This window comes from Taudactylus pleione, unplaced genomic scaffold (assembly GCF_031769625.1).
Source record: "Taudactylus pleione unplaced genomic scaffold, aTauple2 ptg000390l, whole genome shotgun sequence".
In the NCBI taxonomy this organism is placed as follows: domain Eukaryota; kingdom Metazoa; phylum Chordata; class Amphibia; order Anura; family Myobatrachidae; genus Taudactylus; species Taudactylus pleione.
This window is the reverse complement of record NW_028284791.1, coordinates 379,465-404,179: the sequence shown is the minus strand read 5'-3', so window position 1 is coordinate 404,179 and position 24,715 is coordinate 379,465. Positions and strand designations below refer to the sequence as shown.

At 45.2% G+C, this 24,715-nt stretch overlaps 1 protein-coding gene across 1 annotated transcript in view; it reads left to right on the top strand.

The window, feature by feature from the left end:
* LOC148507610 (dicarboxylate carrier UCP2-like) overlaps window positions 1-3,352 on the top strand; it is a 98,480-nt gene extending 95,128 nt beyond the window's left edge. Inside the window, exon 8 of the mRNA XM_088445838.1 lies at window positions 723-3,352. Within this exon, the coding sequence (XP_088301964.1) occupies window positions 723-837 (115 nt within the window). The 3' untranslated portion in view covers window positions 838-3,352. The remainder of the gene's footprint in view (window positions 1-722) is intronic.
* Window positions 3,353-24,715: the final 21,363 nt, after the last annotated feature.

The window sequence follows — 24,715 nt, the reverse complement described above, 5'->3', positions numbered from 1 at the left end:
CGTCCAGCTCGGACATACGCAAAGATGGGTATGGTGGCTGTGGCGAATGCGCAGAAAGTCTCTAGACGCTGCCGCATTTGGTCTTGTGCGGGACCCAGAATTAGGCCCATAGTGATTAGAACAAAAGAAAAACAGGGGGACGATATATTATAATGGGATTATTGTGCTACCGGGGCTGCTGCGCAAGCGTCACGCTGACTGCACATGCACAGCCGCCATTGCCGGGGAACCCTCCTCCAGCTAATTTTACGCAGTGTAGCCCATAGGCTACAGCGGCTAAAGCCATTTTCAGATGGCGTTTGCTGTGGGGGCCAATCTCCATAATGCATTGCATCATAGAAACCTACAGGGGGTGCGGCTGCCTGCGGGAATGGAGGGATCACATTCCCGCAGGTCCCTGCGTTCTCTCCTTCCGGAGGAAACTTAATATTTGTGGTTAGCCCCTGAAAACGGGTGTTTTCGGGGATTATACCTCAAATATACAATGATAAACGGAGAGAGATAAAGTGAACGGAGATAAAATATCAACCAAACAGCTCCTGTCATTTTTCAAACACGGTAAAGTGACAGTTAGGAGCTGATTGGCTGGTACTTTATCTCTCTCCAAGACTTAGTACTGGCTTGCTCGCTGTACAAAACACGCTCATCTCTCTGATTGCGTAACGAAAACACGAGCACAATAACAAATAAGAGAGTAATAATTCAGTGACTCTTCCCCGTAGGTTCATGCCGGCGTTCCTGAGGTTGGGCTCCTGGAACATTGTCATGTTTGTCAGCTACGAGCAGCTGAAGAGGGCGATGATGATGGCTCATGGCTCCTGGGACAGCCCCCACTAGAGGGAACCTCACACAACAAGGTTTCGCTAACACACAGGGATCATAAGATACCGATCTTTGGTGAGATACCTCCACGTACGGGAGGAGAAGCCTCATGACCCTGGGCTGTCTCTATCCAACTTCTTCCATGAAGGACACAAACCAATGAGATGCCTACAGACACGTCCTCAGGACACAGGGAAGAGACTGGTTGTTATTAGTACCTGGAGGATTAATAGAGAGTATGGTGGCATGACGTAGAAGATGGACAATGATATTTTCAGATGGAAGTTTGTTTACACTGTGAAGTCAGAAAACTCAGACTCTACAAGTTACTATGCCATAGTGAACATAAGGAACAGCCAGTCACTAATCAGCACTCAGCCCAAGGGTGTTACCTTCTCCTGACCGCGCTCTGCCCAAGGGTGTTACCTTCTCCTGCCAGCGCTCAGCCCAAGGGTGCTGCCTTCTCCTGCCCATGCTCAGCCCAAGGGTGCTACCTTCTCCTGCCCATGCTCAGCCCAAGGGTGCTACCTTCTCCTGCCAGCGCTCAGCCCAAGGGTGCTACCTTCTCCTGCCCACACTCAGCCCAAGGGCGCTACCTTCTCCTGCTGGCGCTCAGCCCAAGGGTGCTACTTTCTCCTTCCTGCGCTCTGCCCAAGGGTGTTACCTTCTCCTGCCCGCGCTCTGCCCAAGGGTGTTACCTTCTCCTGCCTGCTCTCAGCCCAAAGGCACTACCTTCTCCTGCCCGCGCTCAGCCCAAGGGTGCTACATTCTCCTGCCAGCGCTCAGCCCAAGGGTGCTACATTCTCCTGCCAGCGCTCAGCCCAAGGGTGCTACCTTCTCCTGCCAGCGCTCAGCCCAAGGGTGCTACCTTCTCCTGCCCGCGCTCAGCCCAAGGGTGCTACATTCTCCTGCCAGCGCTCAGCCCAAGGGTGCTGCCTTCTCCTGCCCACGCTCAGCCCAATGGCGCTACCTTCTCCTGCCCACACTCAGCCCAAGGGTGCTACCTTCTCCTGCCTGTGCTCAGCCCAAGGGTGCTACCTTCTCCTGCCCGCGCCCAGCCCAAGGGTGCTACCTTCTCCTGCCTGCGCTCAGCCCAAAGGCACTACCTTCTCCTGTCCGCACTCAGCCCAAGGGCACTACCTTCTCCTGCCCGCGCTCAGCCCAAGGGAGCTACCGTCTCCTGCCCGCGCTCAGCCCAAGGGCGCTACCGTCTCCTGTCCGCACTCAGCCCAAGGGCACTACCGTCTCCTGCCTGCACTCAGCCCAAGGGCACTACCTTCTCCTGCTGGCGTTCAGCCCTAGGGCACTACCTTCTCCTCCCTGTGCTCAGCCCTAGGGCACTACCTTCTCCTGCCCGCACTTGGCTGAAAGGCATGTGCCTCTGCTGCCAAAATAACTAAAGTTCTAGTTAAGTTATTTACCCAACATTAACTTCTCAGGTGCTAAATCTATGTGATATGTGTATGAGACAGGCAGAGAACCGTTACCAATGCAAGGGGTAATAGAGCATTTCATGGTGGCGATAAGTACAGAGATCGGCTCCCGGGCACAATTAACTAGTTCCTAGAGAAGGACTGTATGTAATTCATTGCAGGGTACATGCAGTCTTCCCAGCTCCAGAGAGAGATAACAGGATAAAGTACTGAATGTGAGAATTATTATACAAGAGACGTTGTTCCTGCTAACTGATATGGGAAACATAGAAGTTACAAACAGAACTTAATTAAAGAAATAAATACATTTGTCAGAGTTATACTGCACAGCAGTATAACACGCATGTGTATTATATACACGCGTGTGTATTAAAATGCAGGGGGAGTTATTACATTCAGTATTTAACGTTTTTCTGGACCATGATTTGTAAGTGTAAAATTGGCCTAATACATCAGCTAGAGGACCTTCCCCAGAGGGGTGAATCTGGCCGAACGCTTGGATGGGGTAATTTGGGAACTGCGATCCTCCAAGAAAGTTCCCGGAGGAAAGGAGTTGCTTTAAGGGTCCATTAGAGGATTAGATGTATATTGAGAGGATTTGCTCACAGCTCTGAGGCCCCGATTCAGCAGCGGATGCAAATGTAATCGCAACTGCATTCGCCTAAGGATCGCAGTTGCTAAAATATGCTAATGCCTGCCAAAGCTCATCCGACATACAGACGCCCCTTTGCTGTCTTATCATATCTGTCCAATGTCGCTCTTCTGTGTAAATATCGGTACCATCGATGTACATCGGAGAGTCGCGCATTTACACCAGGTCTGCAATCGCAGTGGCTAATTTATGCACGCCCGCGTGACACGGCATTCAAACAGTTTTTTCCAGCCACCCCACTGCCTCCATGCCCAAGCACTCTTAGTGATGCATTCCTGTGCGCGTCCGGGGAATTGTTATTACTTCTACGATGTCTGGAGCCCGGGCGACATTCCGTGCTTTGATTTAAAATGTTGTCACTTGTTTCTTTATTTAAGCTGAAGCATTAAACCTGAGAGCTCAATCCAGTTTACAAATAATAAACCAATAAAAAACTTTATATTTTTCCTGCTGTAAGGTCAGCACCTTGTCTATACCTTGTCTACCTTGCGTATACACGCTATATACATCTATTCATCTATTCATGAACAGTTATCTATATAGGCCCTCATTCAGAGCCACTCGCTAGCGGCAGTACGCTCGTTCCGAGCGATGTTCGCACATCTGCGCATGCGTACGGTTTTTAGTACGCATGCGCGAACCAGTCAGTGCGGCCGAAAATCGTTGGTACGCAATATAGCGAGGGCCTGCTATTTTGAGTGACAGAATGAGGCATATGTGGGTGGTAACAGGGGAAGGTGCTTGAAAACGGGGAGTGGAGATCCGAACGCAGGCGTGCTTAAAGGTCAAAACGGGCGTTTTAAGGGAGTGCATAATTAATACAGCAGCGTCATTGACCACGTCACTTGGTTTTGTTTAACTCAGAACTGCTCGCAAAATAGCGGTTGAAAACACCAACCACAGAATAGCGAGCAGTTCATACGCTGTACGATGTACTCGATTAATCTAATAAATAGCGGACATGACGTATGGTGCGTGCGGCCAGGGGGCGTTTTTATCAAATAAACGAGCGTATGTTTTGCTCGCTTGTTCAGACTTAGAGGTGGGAACAGACTGCAATTTGCGATCGGATCATTTGAATAGCCACCCCTTGTTTTTGAACGAACGACCACAAATAGCGAACGGCTCTGAATCAGGCCCATAGTGCACAGATATCCCGCGGCGCTTTACAGGGAATATTTCAGTCATTCACAACAGTCCCTGCACCAGTGGAGCTTACACTCTATGGCCCTCATTCAGAGCCGTACGCTCTGAGCAGAGCGCACGCTCTGAATGAGGGCCGCCCTCCATAAAAATGGAGCGTCCTCCTGGACGCTCGTATAGCTGTGGGTCACCACCCACAGCCCATACGAGCGTGCAGTTTGATGGCCGCGATGGTCTTGACCATCGCGACCATCGAAACTGCGAGCCGGAGCCTGCAGTTGAGGTTTTCAACCGCAAGCCCCAGAGTGATTTTGGCTCTATCAGAGCCAAAATCACTCCCACTGACATCACTAGTGATGTCAGTGGGCCGGCTTCTGACGGGAGGCGTTCCCGTGGGAACGCCCCCGTCAGGGAGGCACGCCCACCAAAGGGGGCGTGCTGTCAATCAACATCGACAGCACGCCCCCTTTGATCAGACACAACAAGCGAAGGAAAGTCCTTCGCTCGTCGCGTCTGGCGCATGCGCACGACGGAGCTCCCGCCGTCGTGCGCATGCGCAGAGCACAACATCGACCCACTTGCGAGCGGACAGCCGCTTGCGAGTGGGTCTGAATCAGGCCCTATATTCCCTATCACATGGACACACACCCACACATACACATACACACTAGGGTTAAATAACCTACCAGTATGGTTTTTAGATTGTGGGAAGAAACCAGAGCACCCAGAGGAAGCTCATGCAAACATGTGGAAAACATACAAACTCCACATAGATACCCGACAGAAATTAAACATAACCATAGGACTGTAAGTCAGTGATGCTAACTATTTGTTCTAGAAAGCAACATTCACCTAGCATCATAGAAACATACAGCCGACTACTCGCACTTTGTGGGTCTGTGAGTAGTGTAAGTGGAGGAGAAAGATATAAAGTGATTGTTGAGTGCGGTGAGATTTTTATTTTAAGTTGTCTTCCTTGTTTTTACCTCAAATAGACGCGTATGTGTGCGTGCACGCGTGTGTATTAAAATGCAGGGGGAGTTATGTCTGGTGAGAGACATCATAATCCTCCATAGCCTAATTGGATGAATTTCCTGTCAATCAAACTTGCCTGTCAAATTCAATTCATTTACCTGCTGCATCAGCAATCATCGCTGCTTGATAAATCCGGGGTTTCCATTCTATTCTAAAGTGCGCTTTCTCAGCGGTTTTGGCCTTAGTAAATTGGCGGGATGCAAACTGCCGTGACTTAGAACCAGCCACTTAGTAAATTTAGTCTGAGTATTGTTGCTGAAGAGGCTGTCAGGGCATGCTTGGACTTGTAGTTACAAGCAGATGCCTTCACCTACCATGGGCAGCAGATCTCTTGGTGAATAACAAAATGCAACAAATACTTATTCCCTGCAGCAGAACGGAGTTGCCTGAAATGTACAAACCCCACCCAGAGCGTGTTCATTATAAGCTGGATGTAAATAAACATATTAATTTACATTTATTATTCTGTATCTGTATAACGTTTCTTTGTTTGCTGCTGGTTTGCAGAGCACAGACATTGTTACGCTAATAATCCTGTTACAGGTGAGAATCCTGTAAGCAGTCCTGCTGTGCTCTATCATAGAAGCTGATGGCTCTGTATCTATTTACATTAGCCCCCAGGGGAGTGAGGCCCATCACCTGATGCCTGACATTCTCTGGTGTCTCCTCTCAGGGATTACACTGGTGCACAGAAGAGACACCTCTGGGAATGCGGAAAGGAAGAGACTTTACAATTAAGTCTTTTTTTATTTTTGTAAGCATAAAATAATAGCCTAAAGGTATCAGGAGAAGTGCGCTCATCTCACGTTTAGCGCTCCTTGGGCCGCAATCGTAGTACAGTGTGCACGGAACTCGGGGTCTGATTTCACATTACATAGATTCCCAATTATCATGACTCTGCATGTGCGCAGGACCCGTTCTGCGTGACCCCACACAGCCCCTACAATGCCTCTGTCTGATTTACGGGGCAGTGCAGGGATGGCCGGCATTTACAGACATGGGTGTTTGTTGTCCCTGTTTTCTGGGAGTGGCAAGGCCAGGATATGCTTCCACGGACGCAGTTTCCTGGCCTCACAAGCTCTTACTCAGCTGGCCGATGCCGTCCGCCACTGCACCGAGGTCGCAGTGCTGGGATCGCAAATGTAGCAGCGGCTGTCAGGCACCTCCTGCTGCATTTACATAATTGCCAGGACGGAATTGCAAAGCTGCCTGCCTGTGTGCTGCATGTGTGCCTGTGTGATGCCTGCGTGCCTGTGTGCTGCCTGCGTGCCTGTGTGCTGCCTGCGTGTCTCTGTGCTGCCTCCGTGCTGCCTGCGTGTCTGTGTGCTGCCTCCGTGCTACCTGCGTGCCTGTGTGCTGCCTGTGTGCTGCCTCCGTGTCTGTGTGCTGCCTGCGTGCCTGCGTGCTGCCTGTGTGCCTGTGTGCTGCCTGCGTACCTGTGTGCTGCCTGCATGCCTGTGTGCTGCCTCCGTGTCTGTGTGCTGCCTGTGTGCTGCCTCCGTGCCTGTGTGCTGCCTCCGTGCCTGTGTGCTGCCTGCATGTCTGTGTGCTGCCTCTGTGCTGCCTCCGTGCCTGTGTGCTGCCTGCGTGCCTGTGTGCTGCCTGCGTGTCTGTGTGCTGCCTCCGTGCTGCCTCTGTGTCTGTGTGTTGCCTGCGTGTCTGTGTGCTGCCTGTGTACTGCCTGCGTGTCTGTGTGCTGCCTCCGTGTCTGTGTGTTGCCTGCGTGTCTGTGTGCTGTCCTTGTGCGGCATGTTATCGATGTTTCCACTGTCTTGCGGACTACTCAGACTTTGAGTAAAGGGAAGTGGGCGGCATTGTGTAGTGCTGGGCGTCTGCATCTTATGCTGCGGTTGCCGTGCGTATGCATTGATTAGCATATACACGCAGCGGCCGAGTACACTGGTTCTCCTTGCTGAATCAGGCCCATATTCTGCCATAAGCTGTGTTGTATTTATCGATGTGACTGCACTGCCCCGTACACATGGGTGGCATCATTGTCAGTCCGCACTGGCACCAGATCTGTACATGGTATAAAAGTTGTGTCTGAAAATATCATAATTCCGCATTTGCTCAACCCTGCATAGCACGCAATTCCGTCACGCCGCCCTCAATTAACTAAATGCCCCATTATAGCCCGATTATTCTCCATTACAACCCAGTTACAGCCCATTAGTAAGTGGAAATGTGACTAGTTAATAACCAAGGTGAGAAAGACTAACGTTATAGCACAAGGTGTGACACACTAACGCTACAGCACAAGGTGTAATACACTAACACTACAGCACAAAGTGTGACACACTAACACTACAGCACAAGGTGTGATACACTAACACTACAGCACAAGGTGTGATTCACTAACGCTACAGCACAAGGTGTGATACACTAACGCTACAGCACAAGGTGTGATACACTAACACTACAGCACAAGGTGTGATACACTAACGCAACAGCACAAGGTGTGACACACTAACACTACAGCACAAGGTGTGATACACTAACGCTACAGCAAAAGGTGTGACACACTAACGCTACAGCACAAGGTGTAATACACTAACACTACAGCACAAGGTGTGATACACTAACGTTACAGCACAAGGTGTGACACACTAACACTACAGCACAAGGTGTGATACACTAATGCTACAATAACGCTGTGCAAGGTGTGACACTAAAGCTACAGCACAAGGTGTGATACACTAACGTTACAGCACAAGGTGTGATACACTAACGTTACAGCACAAGGTGTGACACACTAACACTACAGCACAAGGTGTGATACACTAACACTACAGCACAAGGTGTGACAAACTAAAATTACAGCAGAAGGTGTGACACACTAACACTACAGCAGAAGGTGTAATACACTAACACTACAGCACAAGGTGTAATACACTAACACTACAGCACAAGGTGTGACACACTAACGCTACAGCACAAGGTGTGACACACTAACGCTACAGCACAAGGTGTGACACACTAACGCTACAGCACAAGGTGTGACACACTAACACTACAGCACAAGGTGTAATACACTAACACTACAGCACAAGGTGTGATACACTAACGTTACAGCACAAGGTGTGACACACTAACACTGCAGCACAAGGTGTGATATACTAATGCTACAATAACGCTGTGCAAGGTGTGACACTAAAGCTACAGCACAAGGTGTGACACACTAACGTTACAGCACAAGGTGTGACACACTAACACTACAGCACAAGGTGTAATAAACTAACACTACAGCACAAGGTGTGATACACTAACGCTACAGCACAAGGTGTGACACACTAACGCTACAGCACAAGGTGTAATACAATAACACTACAGCACAAGGTGTGATACACTAACGTTACAGCACAAGGTGTGACACACTAACACTACAGCGAAAGGTGTAATACACTAACACTACAGCACAAGGTGTGATACACTAACGTTACAGCACAAGGTGTGACACACTAACACTACAGCACAAGGTGTAATAAACTAACACTACAGCACAAGGTGTGATACACTAACGCTACAGCACAAGGTGTGACACACTAACGTTACAGCACAACGTGTAATAAACTAACACTACAGCACAAGGTGTGATACACTAACGCTACAGCACAAGGTGTGACACACCATCGCTACAGCACATGGTGTAATAAACTAAAACTACAACACAAGGTGTGATACACTAACACTACAGCACAAGGTGTAATACACTAACACTACAGCACAAGGTGTGATACACTAACGTAACAGCACAAGGTGTGACACACTAACACTACAGCACAAGGTGTGATGCACTTACGCTACAATAATGCTGAGCAAGGTGTGACACTAAAGGTACAGCACAAGGTGTGTTACACTAACGCTACAGCACATGGTGTGACACACTAACGCTACAGCACAAGGTGTAATACACTAACACTACAGCACAAGGTGTGATACACTAACGTTACAGCACAAGGTGTGACACACTAACACTACAGCACAAGGTGTGATACACATATGCTACAATAATGCTGTGCAAGGTGTGACACTAACACTACAGCACGAGGTGTGATACACTAACACTACAGTAATGCTGTGCAAGGTGTGACACTAACACTACAGCACAAGGTGTGATACACTTACGCTACAATAACGCTGTGCAAGGTGTGACACTAAAGCTACAGCACAAGGTGTAATACACTAACACTACAGCTCAAGGTGTAATACACTAACGCTACAGCACAAGGTGTGACACTAAAGCTACAGCACAAGGTGTAATACACTAACAGTACAGCACAAGGTGTGATACAGTAACGCTACAGCACAAGGTGTGACACACTGACACTACAGTACAAGGTGTAATACACTAACACTACAGCACAAGGTGTGATACACTAACGTTACAGCACAAGGTGTGACACACTAACACTACAGCACAAGGTGTAATACACTAACACTACAGCACAAGGTGTGATACACTAACGTAACAGCACAAGGTGTGACACACTAACACTACAGCACAAGGTGTGATGCACTTACGCTACAATAACGCTGAGCAAGGTGTGACACTAAAGGTACAGCACAAGGTGTGTTACACTAACGCTACAGCACATGGTGTGACACACTAACGCTACAGCACAAGGTGTAATACACTAACACTACAGCACAAGGTGTGACACACTAACATTACAGCACAAGGTGTACTACACTAACACTACAGCACAAGGTGTGATACACTAACGTTAAAGCAAAAGGTGTGACACACTAACACTACAGCACAAGGTGTGATACACTAATGCTACAATAACGCTGTGCAAGGTGTGACACTAAAGCTAAAGCACAAGGTGTGATACACTAACGTTACAGCACAAGGTGTGACACACTAACACTACAACACAAGGTGTGATACACTAATGCTACAATAACGCTGTGCAAGGTGTGACACTAAAGCTAAAGCACAAGGTGTGATACACTAACGCTACAGCACAAGGTGTGACACACTATCGCTACAGCACAAGGTGTAATAAACTAACACTACAACACAAGGTGTGATACACTAACGTTACTGCACAAGGTGTGACACACTAACACTACAGCACAAGGTGTAATACACTAACACTACAGCACAAGGTGTGATACACTAACGTTACAGCACAAGGTGTGACACACTAACACTACAGCACAAGGTGTAATACACTAACACTACAGCACAAGGTGTGATACACTAACGTTATAGCAAAAGGTGTGACACACTAACACTACAGCACAAGGTGTGATACACTAATGCTACAATAACGCTGTGCAAGGTGTGACAATAAAGCTAAAGCACAAGGTGTGATACACTAACGTTACAGCACAAGGTGTGACACACTGACACTACAGTACAAGGTGTAATACACTAACACTACAGCACAAGGTGTGATACACTAACGTTACAGCACAAGGTGTGACACACTAACACTACAGCACAAGGTGTGATACACTTATGCTACAATAACGCTGTGCAAGGTGTGACACTAAAGGTACAGCACAAGGTGTGATACACTAACGCTACAGCACAAGGTGTGACACACTAACGCTACAGCACAAGGTGTAATACACTAACGCTACAGCACAAGGTGTGATACTCTAACGTTACAGCACAAGGTGTGACACACTAACACTACAGCACATGGTGTAATACACTAACACTACAGCACAAGGTGTGATACACTAACGTTACAGCACAAGGTGTGACACACTAACACAACAGCACAAGGTGTGATACACTAATGCTACAATAACGCTGTGCAAGGTGTGACACTAAAGCTAAAGCACAAGGTGTGATACACTAACACAACAGCACAAGGTGTGATACACTAATGCTACAATAACGCTGTGCAAGGTGTGACACTAAAGCTAAAGCACAAGGTGTGATACACTAACGTTACAGCACAAGGTGTGACACACTGACACTACAGTACAAGGTGTAATACACTAACACTACAGCACAAGGTGTGATACACTAACGTTACAGCACAAGGTGTGACACACTAACACTACAGCACAAGGTGTGATACACTTATGCTACAATAACGCTGTGCAAGGTGTGACACTAACACTACAGCACAAGGTGTGATACACTAACACTACAGTAATGCTGTGCAAGGTGTGACACTAACACTACAGCACAAGGTGTGATACACTTACGCTACAATAACGCTGTGCAAGGTGTGACACTAAAGCTACAGCACAAGGTGTAATACACTAACACTACAGCTCAAGGTGTAATACACTAACGCTACAGCACAAGGTGTGACACTAAAGCTACAGCACAAGGTGTAATACACTAACAGTACAGCACAAGGTGTGATACACTAACGCTACAGCACAAGGTGTGACACACTGACACTACAGTACAAGGTGTAATACACTAACACTACAGCACAAGGTGTGATACACTAAAGCTACAGCACAAGGTGTGACACACTAACACTACAGCACAAGGTGTGATACACTTATGCTACAATAACGCTGTGCAAGGTGTGACACTAAAGGTACAGCAAAAGGTGTGATACACTAACGCTACAGCACAAGGTGTGATACACTTATGCTACAGCACAAGGTGTGATACACTAACGTTACAGCACAAGGTGTGACACACTAACACTACAGCACAAGGTGTAATACACTAACACTACAGCACAAGGTGTGATACACTAACGTTACAGCACAAGGTGTGACACACTAACACTACAACACAAGGTGTGATACACTAATGCTACAATAACGCTGTGCAAGGTGTGACACTAAAGCTAAAGCACAAGGTGTGATACACTAACGTTACAGCACAAGGTGTGACACACTGCCACTACAGTACAAGGTGTAATACACTAACACTACAGCACAAGGTGTGATACACTAACGTTACAGCACAAGGTGTGACACACTAACACTACAGCACAAGGTGTGATACACATATGCTACAATAATGCTGTGCAAGGTGTGACACTAACAATACAGCACGAGGTGTGATACACTAACACTACAGTAATGCTGTGCAAGGTGTGACACTAACACTACAGCACAAGGTGTGATACACTTACGCTACAATAACGCTGTGCAAGGTGTGACACTAAAGCTACAGCACAAGGTGTAATACACTAACACTACAGCTCAAGGTGTGACACACTAAAGTTACAGCTCAACGTGTAATAAACTAACACTACAGCACAAGGTGTGATACACTAACGCTACAGCACAAGGTGTGACACACTATCGCTACAGCACAAGGTGTAATACACTAACACTACAACACAAGGTGTGATACACTAACGTTACAGCACAAGGTGTGACACACTAACACTACAGCACAAGGTGTGATGCACTTACGCTACAATAACGCTGTGCAAGGTGTGACACTAAAGGTACAGCACAAGGTGTGTTACACTAACGCTACAGCACAAGGTGTGACACACTAACGCTACAGCACAAGGTGTAATACACTAACACTACAGCACAAGGTGTGATACACTAACGCTACAGCACAAGGTATGACACACTAACGCTACAGCACAAGGTGTAATACAATAACGCTACAGCACAAGGTGTGATACACTAACGTTACAGCACAAGGTGTGACACACTAACACTACAGCACAAGGTGTGATACACTAATGCTACAATAACGCTGTGCAAGGTGTGACACTAAAGCTAAAGCACAAGGTGTGACACACAGTAACGTTACAGCACAATGTGTAATAAACTAACACTACAGCACAAGGTGTGATACACTAACGCTACAGCACAAGGTGTGACACACTATCGCTACAGCACAAGGTGTAATAAACTAACACTACAACACAAGGTGTGACACACTAACACTACAGCACAAGGTGTGATACACTAATGCTACAATAACGCTGTGCAAGGTGTGACACTAAAGCTAAAGCACAAGGTGTGATACACTAACGTTACAGCACAAGGTGTGACACACTGACACTACAGTACAAGGTGTAATACACTAACACTACAGCACAAGGTGTGATACACTAACGTTACAGCACAAGGTGTGACACACCAACACTACAGCACAAGGTGTGATACACTTATGCTACAATAACGCTGTGCAAGGTGTGACACTAAAGGTACACCACAAGGTGTGATACACTAACGCTACAGCACAAGGTGTGACACACTAACGCTACAGCACAAGGTGTAATACACTAACGCTACAGCACAAGGTGTGATACACTAACGTTACAGCACAAGGTGTGACACACTAACACTACAGCACATGGTGTAATACACTAACACTACAGCACAAGGTGTGATACACTAACGTTACAGCACAAGGTGTGACACACTAACACAACAGCACAAGGTGTGATACACTAATGCTACAATAACGCTGTGCAAGGTGTGACACTAAAGCTAAAGCACAAGGTGTGATACACTAACACAACAGCACAAGGTGTGATACACTAATGCTACAATAACGCTGTGCAAGGTGTGACACTAAAGCTAAAGCACAAGGTGTGATACACTAACGTTACAGCACAAGGTGTGACACACTGACACTACAGTACAAGGTGTAATACACTAACACTACAGCACAAGGTGTGATACACTAACGTTACAGCACAAGGTGTGACACACTAACACTACAGCACAAGGTGTGATACACTTATGCTACAATAACGCTGTGCAAGGTGTGACACTAACACTACAGCACAAGGTGTGATACACTTACACTACAGTAATGCTGTGCATGGTGTGACACTAACACTACAGCACAAGGTGTAATACACTTACGCTACAATAACGCTGTGCAAGGTGTGACACTAAAGCTACAGCACAAGGTGTAATACACTAACACTACAGCTCAAGGTGTAATACACTAACGCTTCAGCACAAGGTGTGACACTAAAGCTACAGCACAAGGTGTAATACACTAACAGTACAGCACAAGGTGTGATACACTAACACTACAGCACAAGGTGTGATACACTAACGCTACAGCACAAGGTGTGACACACTAACACTACAGCACAAGGTGTGATACACTTATGCTACAATAACGCTGTGCAAGGTGTGACACTAAAGGTACAGCACAAGGTGTGATACACTAACGCTACAGCACAAGGTGTGACAAACTAACGCTACAGCACAAGGTGTAATACACTAACACTACAGCACAAGGTGTGATACACTAACGTTACAGCACAAGGTGTGACACACTAACACTACAGCACAAGGTGTAATACACTAACACTACAGCACAAGGTGTGATACACTAACGCTACAGCACAAGGTGTGACACACTATCGCTACAGCACAAGGTGTAATAAACTAACACTACAACACAAGGTGTGACACACTAACACTACAGCACAAGGTGTGATACACTAATGCTACAATAACGCTGTGCAAGGTGTGACACTAAAGCTAAAGCACAAGGTGTGATACACTAACGTTACAGCACAAGGTGTGACACACTGACACTACAGTACAAGGTGTAATACACTAACACTACAGCACAAGGTGTGATACACTAACGTTACAGCACAAGGTGTGACACACCAACACTACAGCACAAGGTGTGATACACTTATGCTACAATAACGCTGTGCAAGGTGTGACACTAAAGGTACACCACAAGGTGTGATACACTAACGCTACAGCACAAGGTGTGACACACTAACGCTACAGCACAAGGTGTAATACACTAACGCTACAGCACAAGGTGTGATACACTAACGTTACAGCACAAGGTGTGACACACTAACACTACAGCACATGGTGTAATACACTAACACTACAGCACAAGGTGTGATACACTAACGTTACAGCACAAGGTGTGACACACTAACACAACAGCACAAGGTGTGATACACTAATGCTACAATAACGCTGTGCAAGGTGTGACACTAAAGCTAAAGCACAAGGTGTGATACACTAACACAACAGCACAAGGTGTGATACACTAATGCTACAATAACGCTGTGCAAGGTGTGACACTAAAGCTAAAGCACAAGGTGTGATACACTAACGTTACAGCACAAGGTGTGACACACTGACACTACAGTACAAGGTGTAATACACTAACACTACAGCACAAGGTGTGATACACTAACGTTACAGCACAAGGTGTGACACACTAACACTACAGCACAAGGTGTGATACACTTATGCTACAATAACGCTGTGCAAGGTGTGACACTAACACTACAGCACAAGGTGTGATACACTTACACTACAGTAATGCTGTGCATGGTGTGACACTAACACTACAGCACAAGGTGTAATACACTTACGCTACAATAACGCTGTGCAAGGTGTGACACTAAAGCTACAGCACAAGGTGTAATACACTAACACTACAGCTCAAGGTGTAATACACTAACGCTTCAGCACAAGGTGTGACACTAAAGCTACAGCACAAGGTGTAATACACTAACAGTACAGCACAAGGTGTGATACACTAACACTACAGCACAAGGTGTGATACACTAACGCTACAGCACAAGGTGTGACACACTAACACTACAGCACAAGGTGTGATACACTTATGCTACAATAACGCTGTGCAAGGTGTGACACTAAAGGTACAGCACAAGGTGTGATACACTAACGCTACAGCACAAGGTGTGACAAACTAACGCTACAGCACAAGGTGTAATACACTAACACTACAGCACAAGGTGTGATACACTAACGTTACAGCACAAGGTGTGACACACTAACACTACAGCACAAGGTGTAATACACTAACACTACAGCACAAGGTGTGGTACACTAACGTTACAGCACAAGGTGTGACACACTAACACTACAACACAAAGTGTGATACACTAATGCTACAATAACGCTGTGCAAGGTGTGACACTAAAGCTAAAGCACAAGGTGTGATACACTAACGTTACAGCACAAGGTGTGACACACTGACACTACAGTACAAGGTGTAATACACTAACTCTACAGCACAAGGTGTGATACACTAACGTTACATCACAAGGTGTGACACACTAACACTACAGCACAAGGTGTGATACACTTATGCTACAATAACGCTGTGCGAGGTGTGACACTAACAATACAGCACAAGGTGTGATACACTAACACTACAGTAATGCTGTGCAAGGTGTGACACTAACACTACAGCACAAGGTGTGATACACTTACGCTACAATAACGCTGTGCAAGGTGTGACACTAAAGCTACAGCACAAGGTGTAATACACTAACACTACAGCTCAAGGTGTAATACACTAACGATACAGCACAAGGTGTGATACACTAATGCTACAGCACAAGGGGTAATACACTAACGCTACAGCACAAGGTGTGACACTAAAGCTACAGCACAAGGTGTAATACACTAACACTACAGCACAAGGTATGATACACTAACGATACAGCACAAGGTGTGATACACTAACGCTACAGCACAAGGTGTGATACACTTATGCTACAATAACGCTGTGCAAGGTGTGACACTAACAATACAGCACAAGGTGTGATACACTAACACTACAGTAATGCTGTGCAAGGTGTGACACTAACACTACAGCACAAGGTGTAATACACTAACACTACAGCTCAAGGTGTAATACACTAACGATACAGCACAAGGTGTGATACACTAATGCTACAGCACAAGGGGTAATACACTAACGCTACAGCACAAGGTGTGACACTAAAGCTACAGCACAAGGTGTAATACACTAACACTACAGCACAAGGTATGATACACTAACGATACAGCACAAGGTGTGATACACTAACGCTACAGCACAAGGTGTAATACACTAACGCTACTGCACAAGGTTTGACACACTAACGTTACAGCACAAGGTGTGACACACTAACACTACAGCACAAGGTGTGATACACTAACACTACAGCAGAAGGTGTGACACACTTAAATTACAGCAGAAGGTGTGACACACTAACACTACAGCAGAAGGTGTAATACACTAACGCTACAGCACAAGGTGTGACACACTAACGCTACAGCACAAGGTGTGACACACTAACGCTACAGCACAAGGTGTGACACACTAACGCTACAGCACAAGGTGTGACACACTAACACTACAGCACAAGGTGTGACACACTAACACTACAGCACAAGGTGTAATACACTAACACTACAGCACAAGGTGTAATACACTAACACTACAGCACAAGGTGTGACATACTAACGTTACAGCACAAGGTGTGACACACTAACACTACAGCTCAAGGTGTGATATACTAATGCTACAATAACGCTGTGCAAAGTGTGACACTAAAGCTACAGCACAAGGTGTGACACACTAACCTTACAGCACAAGGTGTGACACACTAACACTACAGCACAAGGTGTAATAAACTAACGCTACAGCACAAGGTGTGATACACTAATGCTACAGCACAAGGTGTGACACACTAACGCTACAGCACAAGGTGTGATACACTAACGTTACAGCACAAGGTGTGACACACTAACACTACAGCGCAAGGTGTAATACACTAACACTACAGCACAAGGTGTGATACACTAACGTTACAGCACAAGGTGTGACACACTAACACTACAGCACAAGGTGTAATAAACTAACGCTACAGCACAAGGTGTGATACACTACCGCTACAGCACAAGGTGTGACACACTAACGTTACAGCACAAGGTGTGACACACTAACACTACAGCACAAGGTGTGATACACTAACACTACAGCACAAGGTGTGATACACTAACATTACAGCACAAGGTGTGACACACTAACACTACAACACAAAGTGTGATACACTAATGCTACAATAACGCTGTGCAAGGTGTGACACTAAAGCTAAAGCACAAGGTGTGATACACTAACGTTACAGCACAAGGTGTGACACACTGACACTACAGTACAAGGTGTAATACACTAACTCTACAGCACAAGGTGTGATACACTAACGTTACATCACAAGGTGTGACACACTAACACTACAGCACAAGGTGTGATACACTTATGCTACAATAACGCTGTGCAAGGTGTGACACTAACAATACAGCACAAGGTGTGATACACTAACACTACAGTAATGCTGTGCAAGGTGTGACACTAACACTACAGCACAAGGTGTGATACACTTACACTACAATAACGCTGTGCAAGGTGTGACACTAAAGCTACAGCACAAGGTGTAATACACTAACACTACAGCTCAAGGTGTAATACACTAACGATACAGCACAAGGTGTGATACACTAATGCTACAGCACAAGGTGTGACACACTAAAATTACAGCAGAAGGTGTGACACACTAACACTACAGCAGAAGGTGTAATACACTAACACTACAGCACAAGGTGTAATACACTAACGCTACAGCACAAGGTGTGACACACTAATGCTACAGCACAAGGTGTGACACACTAACGCTACAGCACAAGGTGTGACACACTAACGCTACAGCACAAGGTGTGACACACTAACACTACAGCACAAGGTGTAATACACTAACACTACAGCACAAGGTGTAATACACTAACACTACAGCACAAGGTGTGACACACTAACGTTACAGCACAAGGTGTGACACACTAACACTACAGCTCAAGGTGTGATATACTAATGCTACAATAACGCTGTGCAAAGTGTGACACTAAAGCTACAGCACAAGGTGTGACACACTAACGTTACAGCACAAGGTGTGACACACTAACACTACAGCACAAGGTGTAATAAACTAACACTACAGCACAAGGTGTGATACACTAATGCTACAGCACAAGGTGTGACACACTAACACTACAGCGCAAGGTGTAATACAATAACACTACAGCACAAGGTGTGATACACTAACGTTACAGCACAAGGTGTGACACACTAACACTACAGCACAAGGTGTAATAAACTAACACTACAGCACAAGGTGTGATACACTACCGCTACAGCACAAGGTGTGACACACTAACGTTACAGCACAACGTGTAATAAACTAACACTACAGCACAAGGTGTGATACACTATCGCTACAGCACAAGGTGTAATACACTAACACTACAACACAAGGTGTGACACACTAACACTACAGCACAAGGTGTGACACACTAACACTACAGCACAAGGTGTGACACACTAACACTACAGCACAAGGTGTAATACACTAACACTACAGCACAAGGTGTGATACACTAACGTTACAGCACAAGGTGTGACACACTAACACTACAGCACAAGGTGTGATGCACTTACGCTACAATAACGCTGTGCAAGGTGTGACACTAAAACTACAGCACAAGGTGTAATACACTAACACTACAGCACAAGGTGTAATACACTAACGCTACAGCACAAGGTGTGACACACTAACGCTACAGCACAAGGTGTGATACACTAACACTACAGCACAAGGTGTGATAGACTAACAGTACAGCACAAGTTGTAATACACTAACGCTACAGCACAAGGTGTGACACACTAACACTACAGCACAAGGTGTGACACACTAACACTACAGCACAAGGTGTAATACACTAACGTTACAGCACAAGGTATGATACACTAACGATACAGCACAAGGTGTGATACACTAACGCTACAGCACAAGGTGTGATACACTAACACTACAGCACAAGGTGTAATACACTAACGCTACAGCACAAGGTGTGATACACTAACGCTACAGCACAAGGTGTGATACACTAACACTACAGTAATGCTGTGCAAGGTGTGACACTAAAGCTACAGCACAAGGTGTGATACACTAACGCAACAGCACAAGGTGTAATACACTAACGTTACAGCACAAGGTGTGACACACTAACACTACAGCACAAGGTGTAATACACTAACGTTACAGCACAAGGTATGATACACTAACGATACAGCACAAGGTGTGATACACTAACGATACAGCACAAGGTGTGATACACTAACACTACAGCACAAGGCGTGACACACTAATGCTACAATAACGCTGTGCAAGGTGTGACACTAAAGCTACAGCACAAGGTGTAATAAACTAACGCTACAGCACAAGGTGTAATACAATAACGCTACAGCACAAGGTGTAATACACTAACGCTACAGCACAAGATGTGATACACTGACACTACAGCACAAGGTGTGATACACTAACACTACAGCACAAGGTGTGATACACTAACGCTACAGCACAAGGTGTGACACACTAACGCTACAGCACAAGGTGTGATACACTAACGCTACAGCACAAGGTGTGATACACTAACGCTACAGCACAAGGTGTGATAGACTAACAGTACAGCACAAGTTGTAATACACTAACGCTACAGCACAAGGTGTGACACACTAACACTACAGCACAAGGTATGATACACTAACGATACAGCACAAGGTGTGATACACTAACGCTACAGCACAAGGTTTGATACACTAACACTACAGCACAAGGTGTAATACACTAACGCTACAGCACAAGGTGTGATACACTAACGCTACAGCACAAGGTGTGATACACTAACACTACAGTAATGCTGTGCAAGGTGTGACACTAAAGCTACAGCACAAGGTGTGATACACTAACGCAACAGCACAAGGTGTAATACACTAACGTTACAGCACAAGGTGTGACACACTAACACTACAGCACAAGGTGTAATACACTAATGTTACAGCACAAGGTATGATACACTAACGATACAGCACAAGGTGTGATACACTAACGATACAGCACAAGGTGTGATACACTAACGTTACAGCACAAGGTGTGACACACTAACACTACAGCACAAGGCGTGACACACTAATGCTACAATAACGCTGTGCAAGGTGTGACACTAAAGCTACAGCACAAGGTGTAATAAACTAACGCTACAGCACAAGGTGTAATACAATAACGCTACAGCACAAGGTGTAATACACTAACGCTACAGCACAAGATGTGACACACTAACGCTACAGCACAAGGTGTGATACACTAACACTACAGCACAAGGTGTGATACACTAACACTACAGCACAAGGTGTAATACACTAACGCTACAGCACAAGGTGTAATACAATAACACTACAGTAATGCTGTGCAAGGTGTGACACTAAAGCTACAGCACAAGGTGTGATACACTAATGCAACAGCACAAGGTGTGACACATTAACGTTACAGCACAAGGTGTGATACACTAACGTTACAGCACAAGGTGTGATACACTAACGCTACAGCACAAGGTGCGACACTAAAGCTACAGCACAAGGTGTGATACACTAACACTACAGCACAAAGTGTGATACACTAACACTACAGCACAAGGTGTGATACACTAACACTACAGCACGAGATGTGATACACTAACACTACAGTACAAGGTGTGATACACTAACGCTTATTGATATCACTTAATCGCTATTTAGCGCTACGAGTCGCATAAGAAATAATTGCTTTCCAATCCAATTGTGGTTCCAAAGCACAAAAAGTTATATTATTCAATGAAAAGTATAACGCGCTGTGATCTAGACAATTAGCGCAAAAAGCAGGTAAATACAAAGGTATAAGCCGATACATGCGCGTGCGCACTGATCCCAGTATACAGTCTTCTATCCAGAAGCCTGTGGTCATCCAAAGAGAATGGCTGTATACTATAATCAGTACTCAGGTTATATACCTTACAGAGTTCAGCTCTAACAAAGAAACTACTTGACAGATTTCCATTGGTTCTTGATCCTGGACATTCTGGTACGATAGGTCAGTTCATACAGTGTCACTAGGGGTATGCCCCAGTTCCTCAGACGTTTCTTTGTGTGGTTTTCCCGCCAAAGAACTGGCTTAAAGTAGCCAAAGACACGACATACAGATGTATACATTCTAACCACTAATTCCCTATACTTCATAACTTGCGGACGCATGATGCGATCTCCTTGCCGATAGAACCAGAGATCTGCGAATAAACAGGGATTTAGAATGGTACCAAATATGACTTGTCTACTAGTTTCTGCACCTTAAATATCATATACATTACATTTCACACCATAAGCATTTGCTAATAAAACCTCTAATATTAAGCTTAATATGAAGGAACCATTTGCGTGCATGTTTGAGTGGGAGAATATTGTGTACTTTCGCTAGTATGCGGTGTGCGTCTTGTATATTTTATATGTATTATCTAATGTGCGTATAGGTTTTGATTGGACTTTCAACAATATGCAGTAGTTAAGCAGACGCACGACGCTAATAACCAAGTACAGCATCGTACCCGATGGTATTGTGCTGCCGGTCATTAAACCATCAATAATGCACCCCTGGGAGGGACATAAAACTACCCTGATACGCACACCGCGGATCTCTGAAGATCATGGGAAAGATGTGGGGATGCACCTAACCTATAAAGGAAGTCTTGAAGGGGATAGGGACTTCATTATTTAAGCTGTTTAAAGTAACATTTTAATAATACATTTCATGCATGGCTAAATCTATCCACCTTTCATCATCTAATGGTACATTCTAGTTCAGGATTGTAATGCAGTTCTTCATTTACCTTGGTATCAATACTATAACTAGTAACCACCATCATAATTTCATTCTCTCGGTTTGCCTTAGCATTACATTTTCCACTCTTCAACACAGTAGGAACACATCTGACACATAAGCCAATTACTAGGCCTTTTTCAGGGCATCACCGCTTAATTCATATTTTGTAGCAATAATTATTTTGGGGTGAGCGTTTGGGCGTGGGGCCCCCAGAGTGGCTCTGGCTGGGCCTTTTTCAGGGCATCACCACTTAATTCAAATAGATATTTTTTCATCACCTTTCCATTTGTTTGTCTATTATTTCTGTAATTTCAATTCTTTCTTATTATAGTAACACTTATTGATTATCTTGACACACCTATACTTTACACTTCACTATCACCTTTCTTCCATTTTTCGTGTGATGCCCTGGGAGTGGTCCTTGGCTGGATTCTTTTGGGCTGCTCTGCACCTCGGACGTGAACCCCTTAATGTTAGGGACGCAGGTATAGAGGAGCCTTGACGTTGGCCCGGCGCTTAATCATATATTTGCAAATGTATGCAACCAATACCTCTGAATTCTGTTATCATGTAGGATTCAAGTATTTTTGCTAATATTGCTAAGTGTGCTGGAGGGAATCCTTTTTTTTCTGTGGTTCAGTGTAAACCCCGCTCTTTACATGCACCTGAGCAATATCATTAAGCTGATGTGAGCGACCACCATACTTTCTATTTGCAGTTCTGAGAGGCATGAAGGGAGTCAGCATTGGGAGGATGTGTTCGTCCGTATAGTGCCATTTGGAGGTTTTTGGGGTACCTCCTAGGTGAGTCAGCTCTCAGCTTATACATGGTCTGTTATTATGCAGTACATTAATTGTAATTATGTGACCCAGAGTGGGTGCTACTATTTTGTAGCAATAATTATTTTGGGGTGAGCGTTTGGGCGTGGGGCCCCCAGAGTGGCTCTGGCTGGGCCTTTTTCAGGGCATCACCACTTAATTCACATAGATATTTTTTCATCACCTTTCCATTTGTTTGTTTATTATTTATGTAATTTTAATTCTTTCTTATTATATTAACACTTATTGATTATCTTGACACATCTATGCTTTACACTTCACTATCACCTTTCTTGCATTTTTCATGTGATGCCCTGGGAGTGGTCCTTGGCTTGATTCTTTTGGGCTGCTATGCGCCTCGGACGTGAACCCCTTAATGTTAGGGACGCTGGTATAGAGGAGCCTTGACGTTGGCCCGGCGCTTAATCATATATTTGCAAATGTATGCAACCAATACCTCTGAATTTCTGTTATCATGTAGGATTCAAGTAGTTTTGCTGATATTGCTGCAGTGTGCTGGAGGGAATCCTTTTTTTTCTGTGGTTCAGTGTAAACCCCGCCCTTTACAAGCACCTGAGCAATATCATTAAGCTGATGTGAGCGACAACATACTTTCTACATAAGCCAATTACTAAGATGACAACCAATATGAGGATCAGGAGCTTACCTACACTAACAACCATTTCCTGGACCCACTCTCCTAGACCGGAGAACCATTTTACAGGGTTCAACCACGAGAACCACTCTTCTACCTTTTTCTACACCTCAGTCAATGAGGCATTATGGTTCTTTTGAAATTCCCATTTCAGCTGCAGAATCTCATCCATCTTCCGGTCTATCACCTCCTTGGGATCACTAGAATTATTTGTGATGTAAGTGCAACACTTGACACCAATTTGGGTGGCCAAAGTCACACAGTATCCACCAGTAACAGCTGTTAAATAATTTAACACTAGTCTATGTTGCACAAGTTCTTTCTTATAGGCCTGTAGCTCTTTACCAGTGTACCTGAACGTGTCATCATACATCTCGGTGATAGTATCAGTTAATTTAGCAAGGTCTTGGATGTAACTAAAATTTAAAGTACCCCGAGTGATCCTGGTGGGATCCAATGCTACCAAAATTTGGAAGCCATGTGTTGTGCCGCTAATGAACTGTGTAGCTGTATGTAGTTCACCAGTTATCATGTTGTTTTTGTCTCTGAGTTCATACTGTGTATGAAGATATGGGGATGGTGTGTTTTTATGGATACCCAGCATTTCACCATGTATAAGGGTCACAACCTCTGGGAGTACCCTTCCCAGACAACATAAACCTTTAGAACTCGGAGAGAGCCACTTATACACTTTTCTTCCACATATAAAATACACA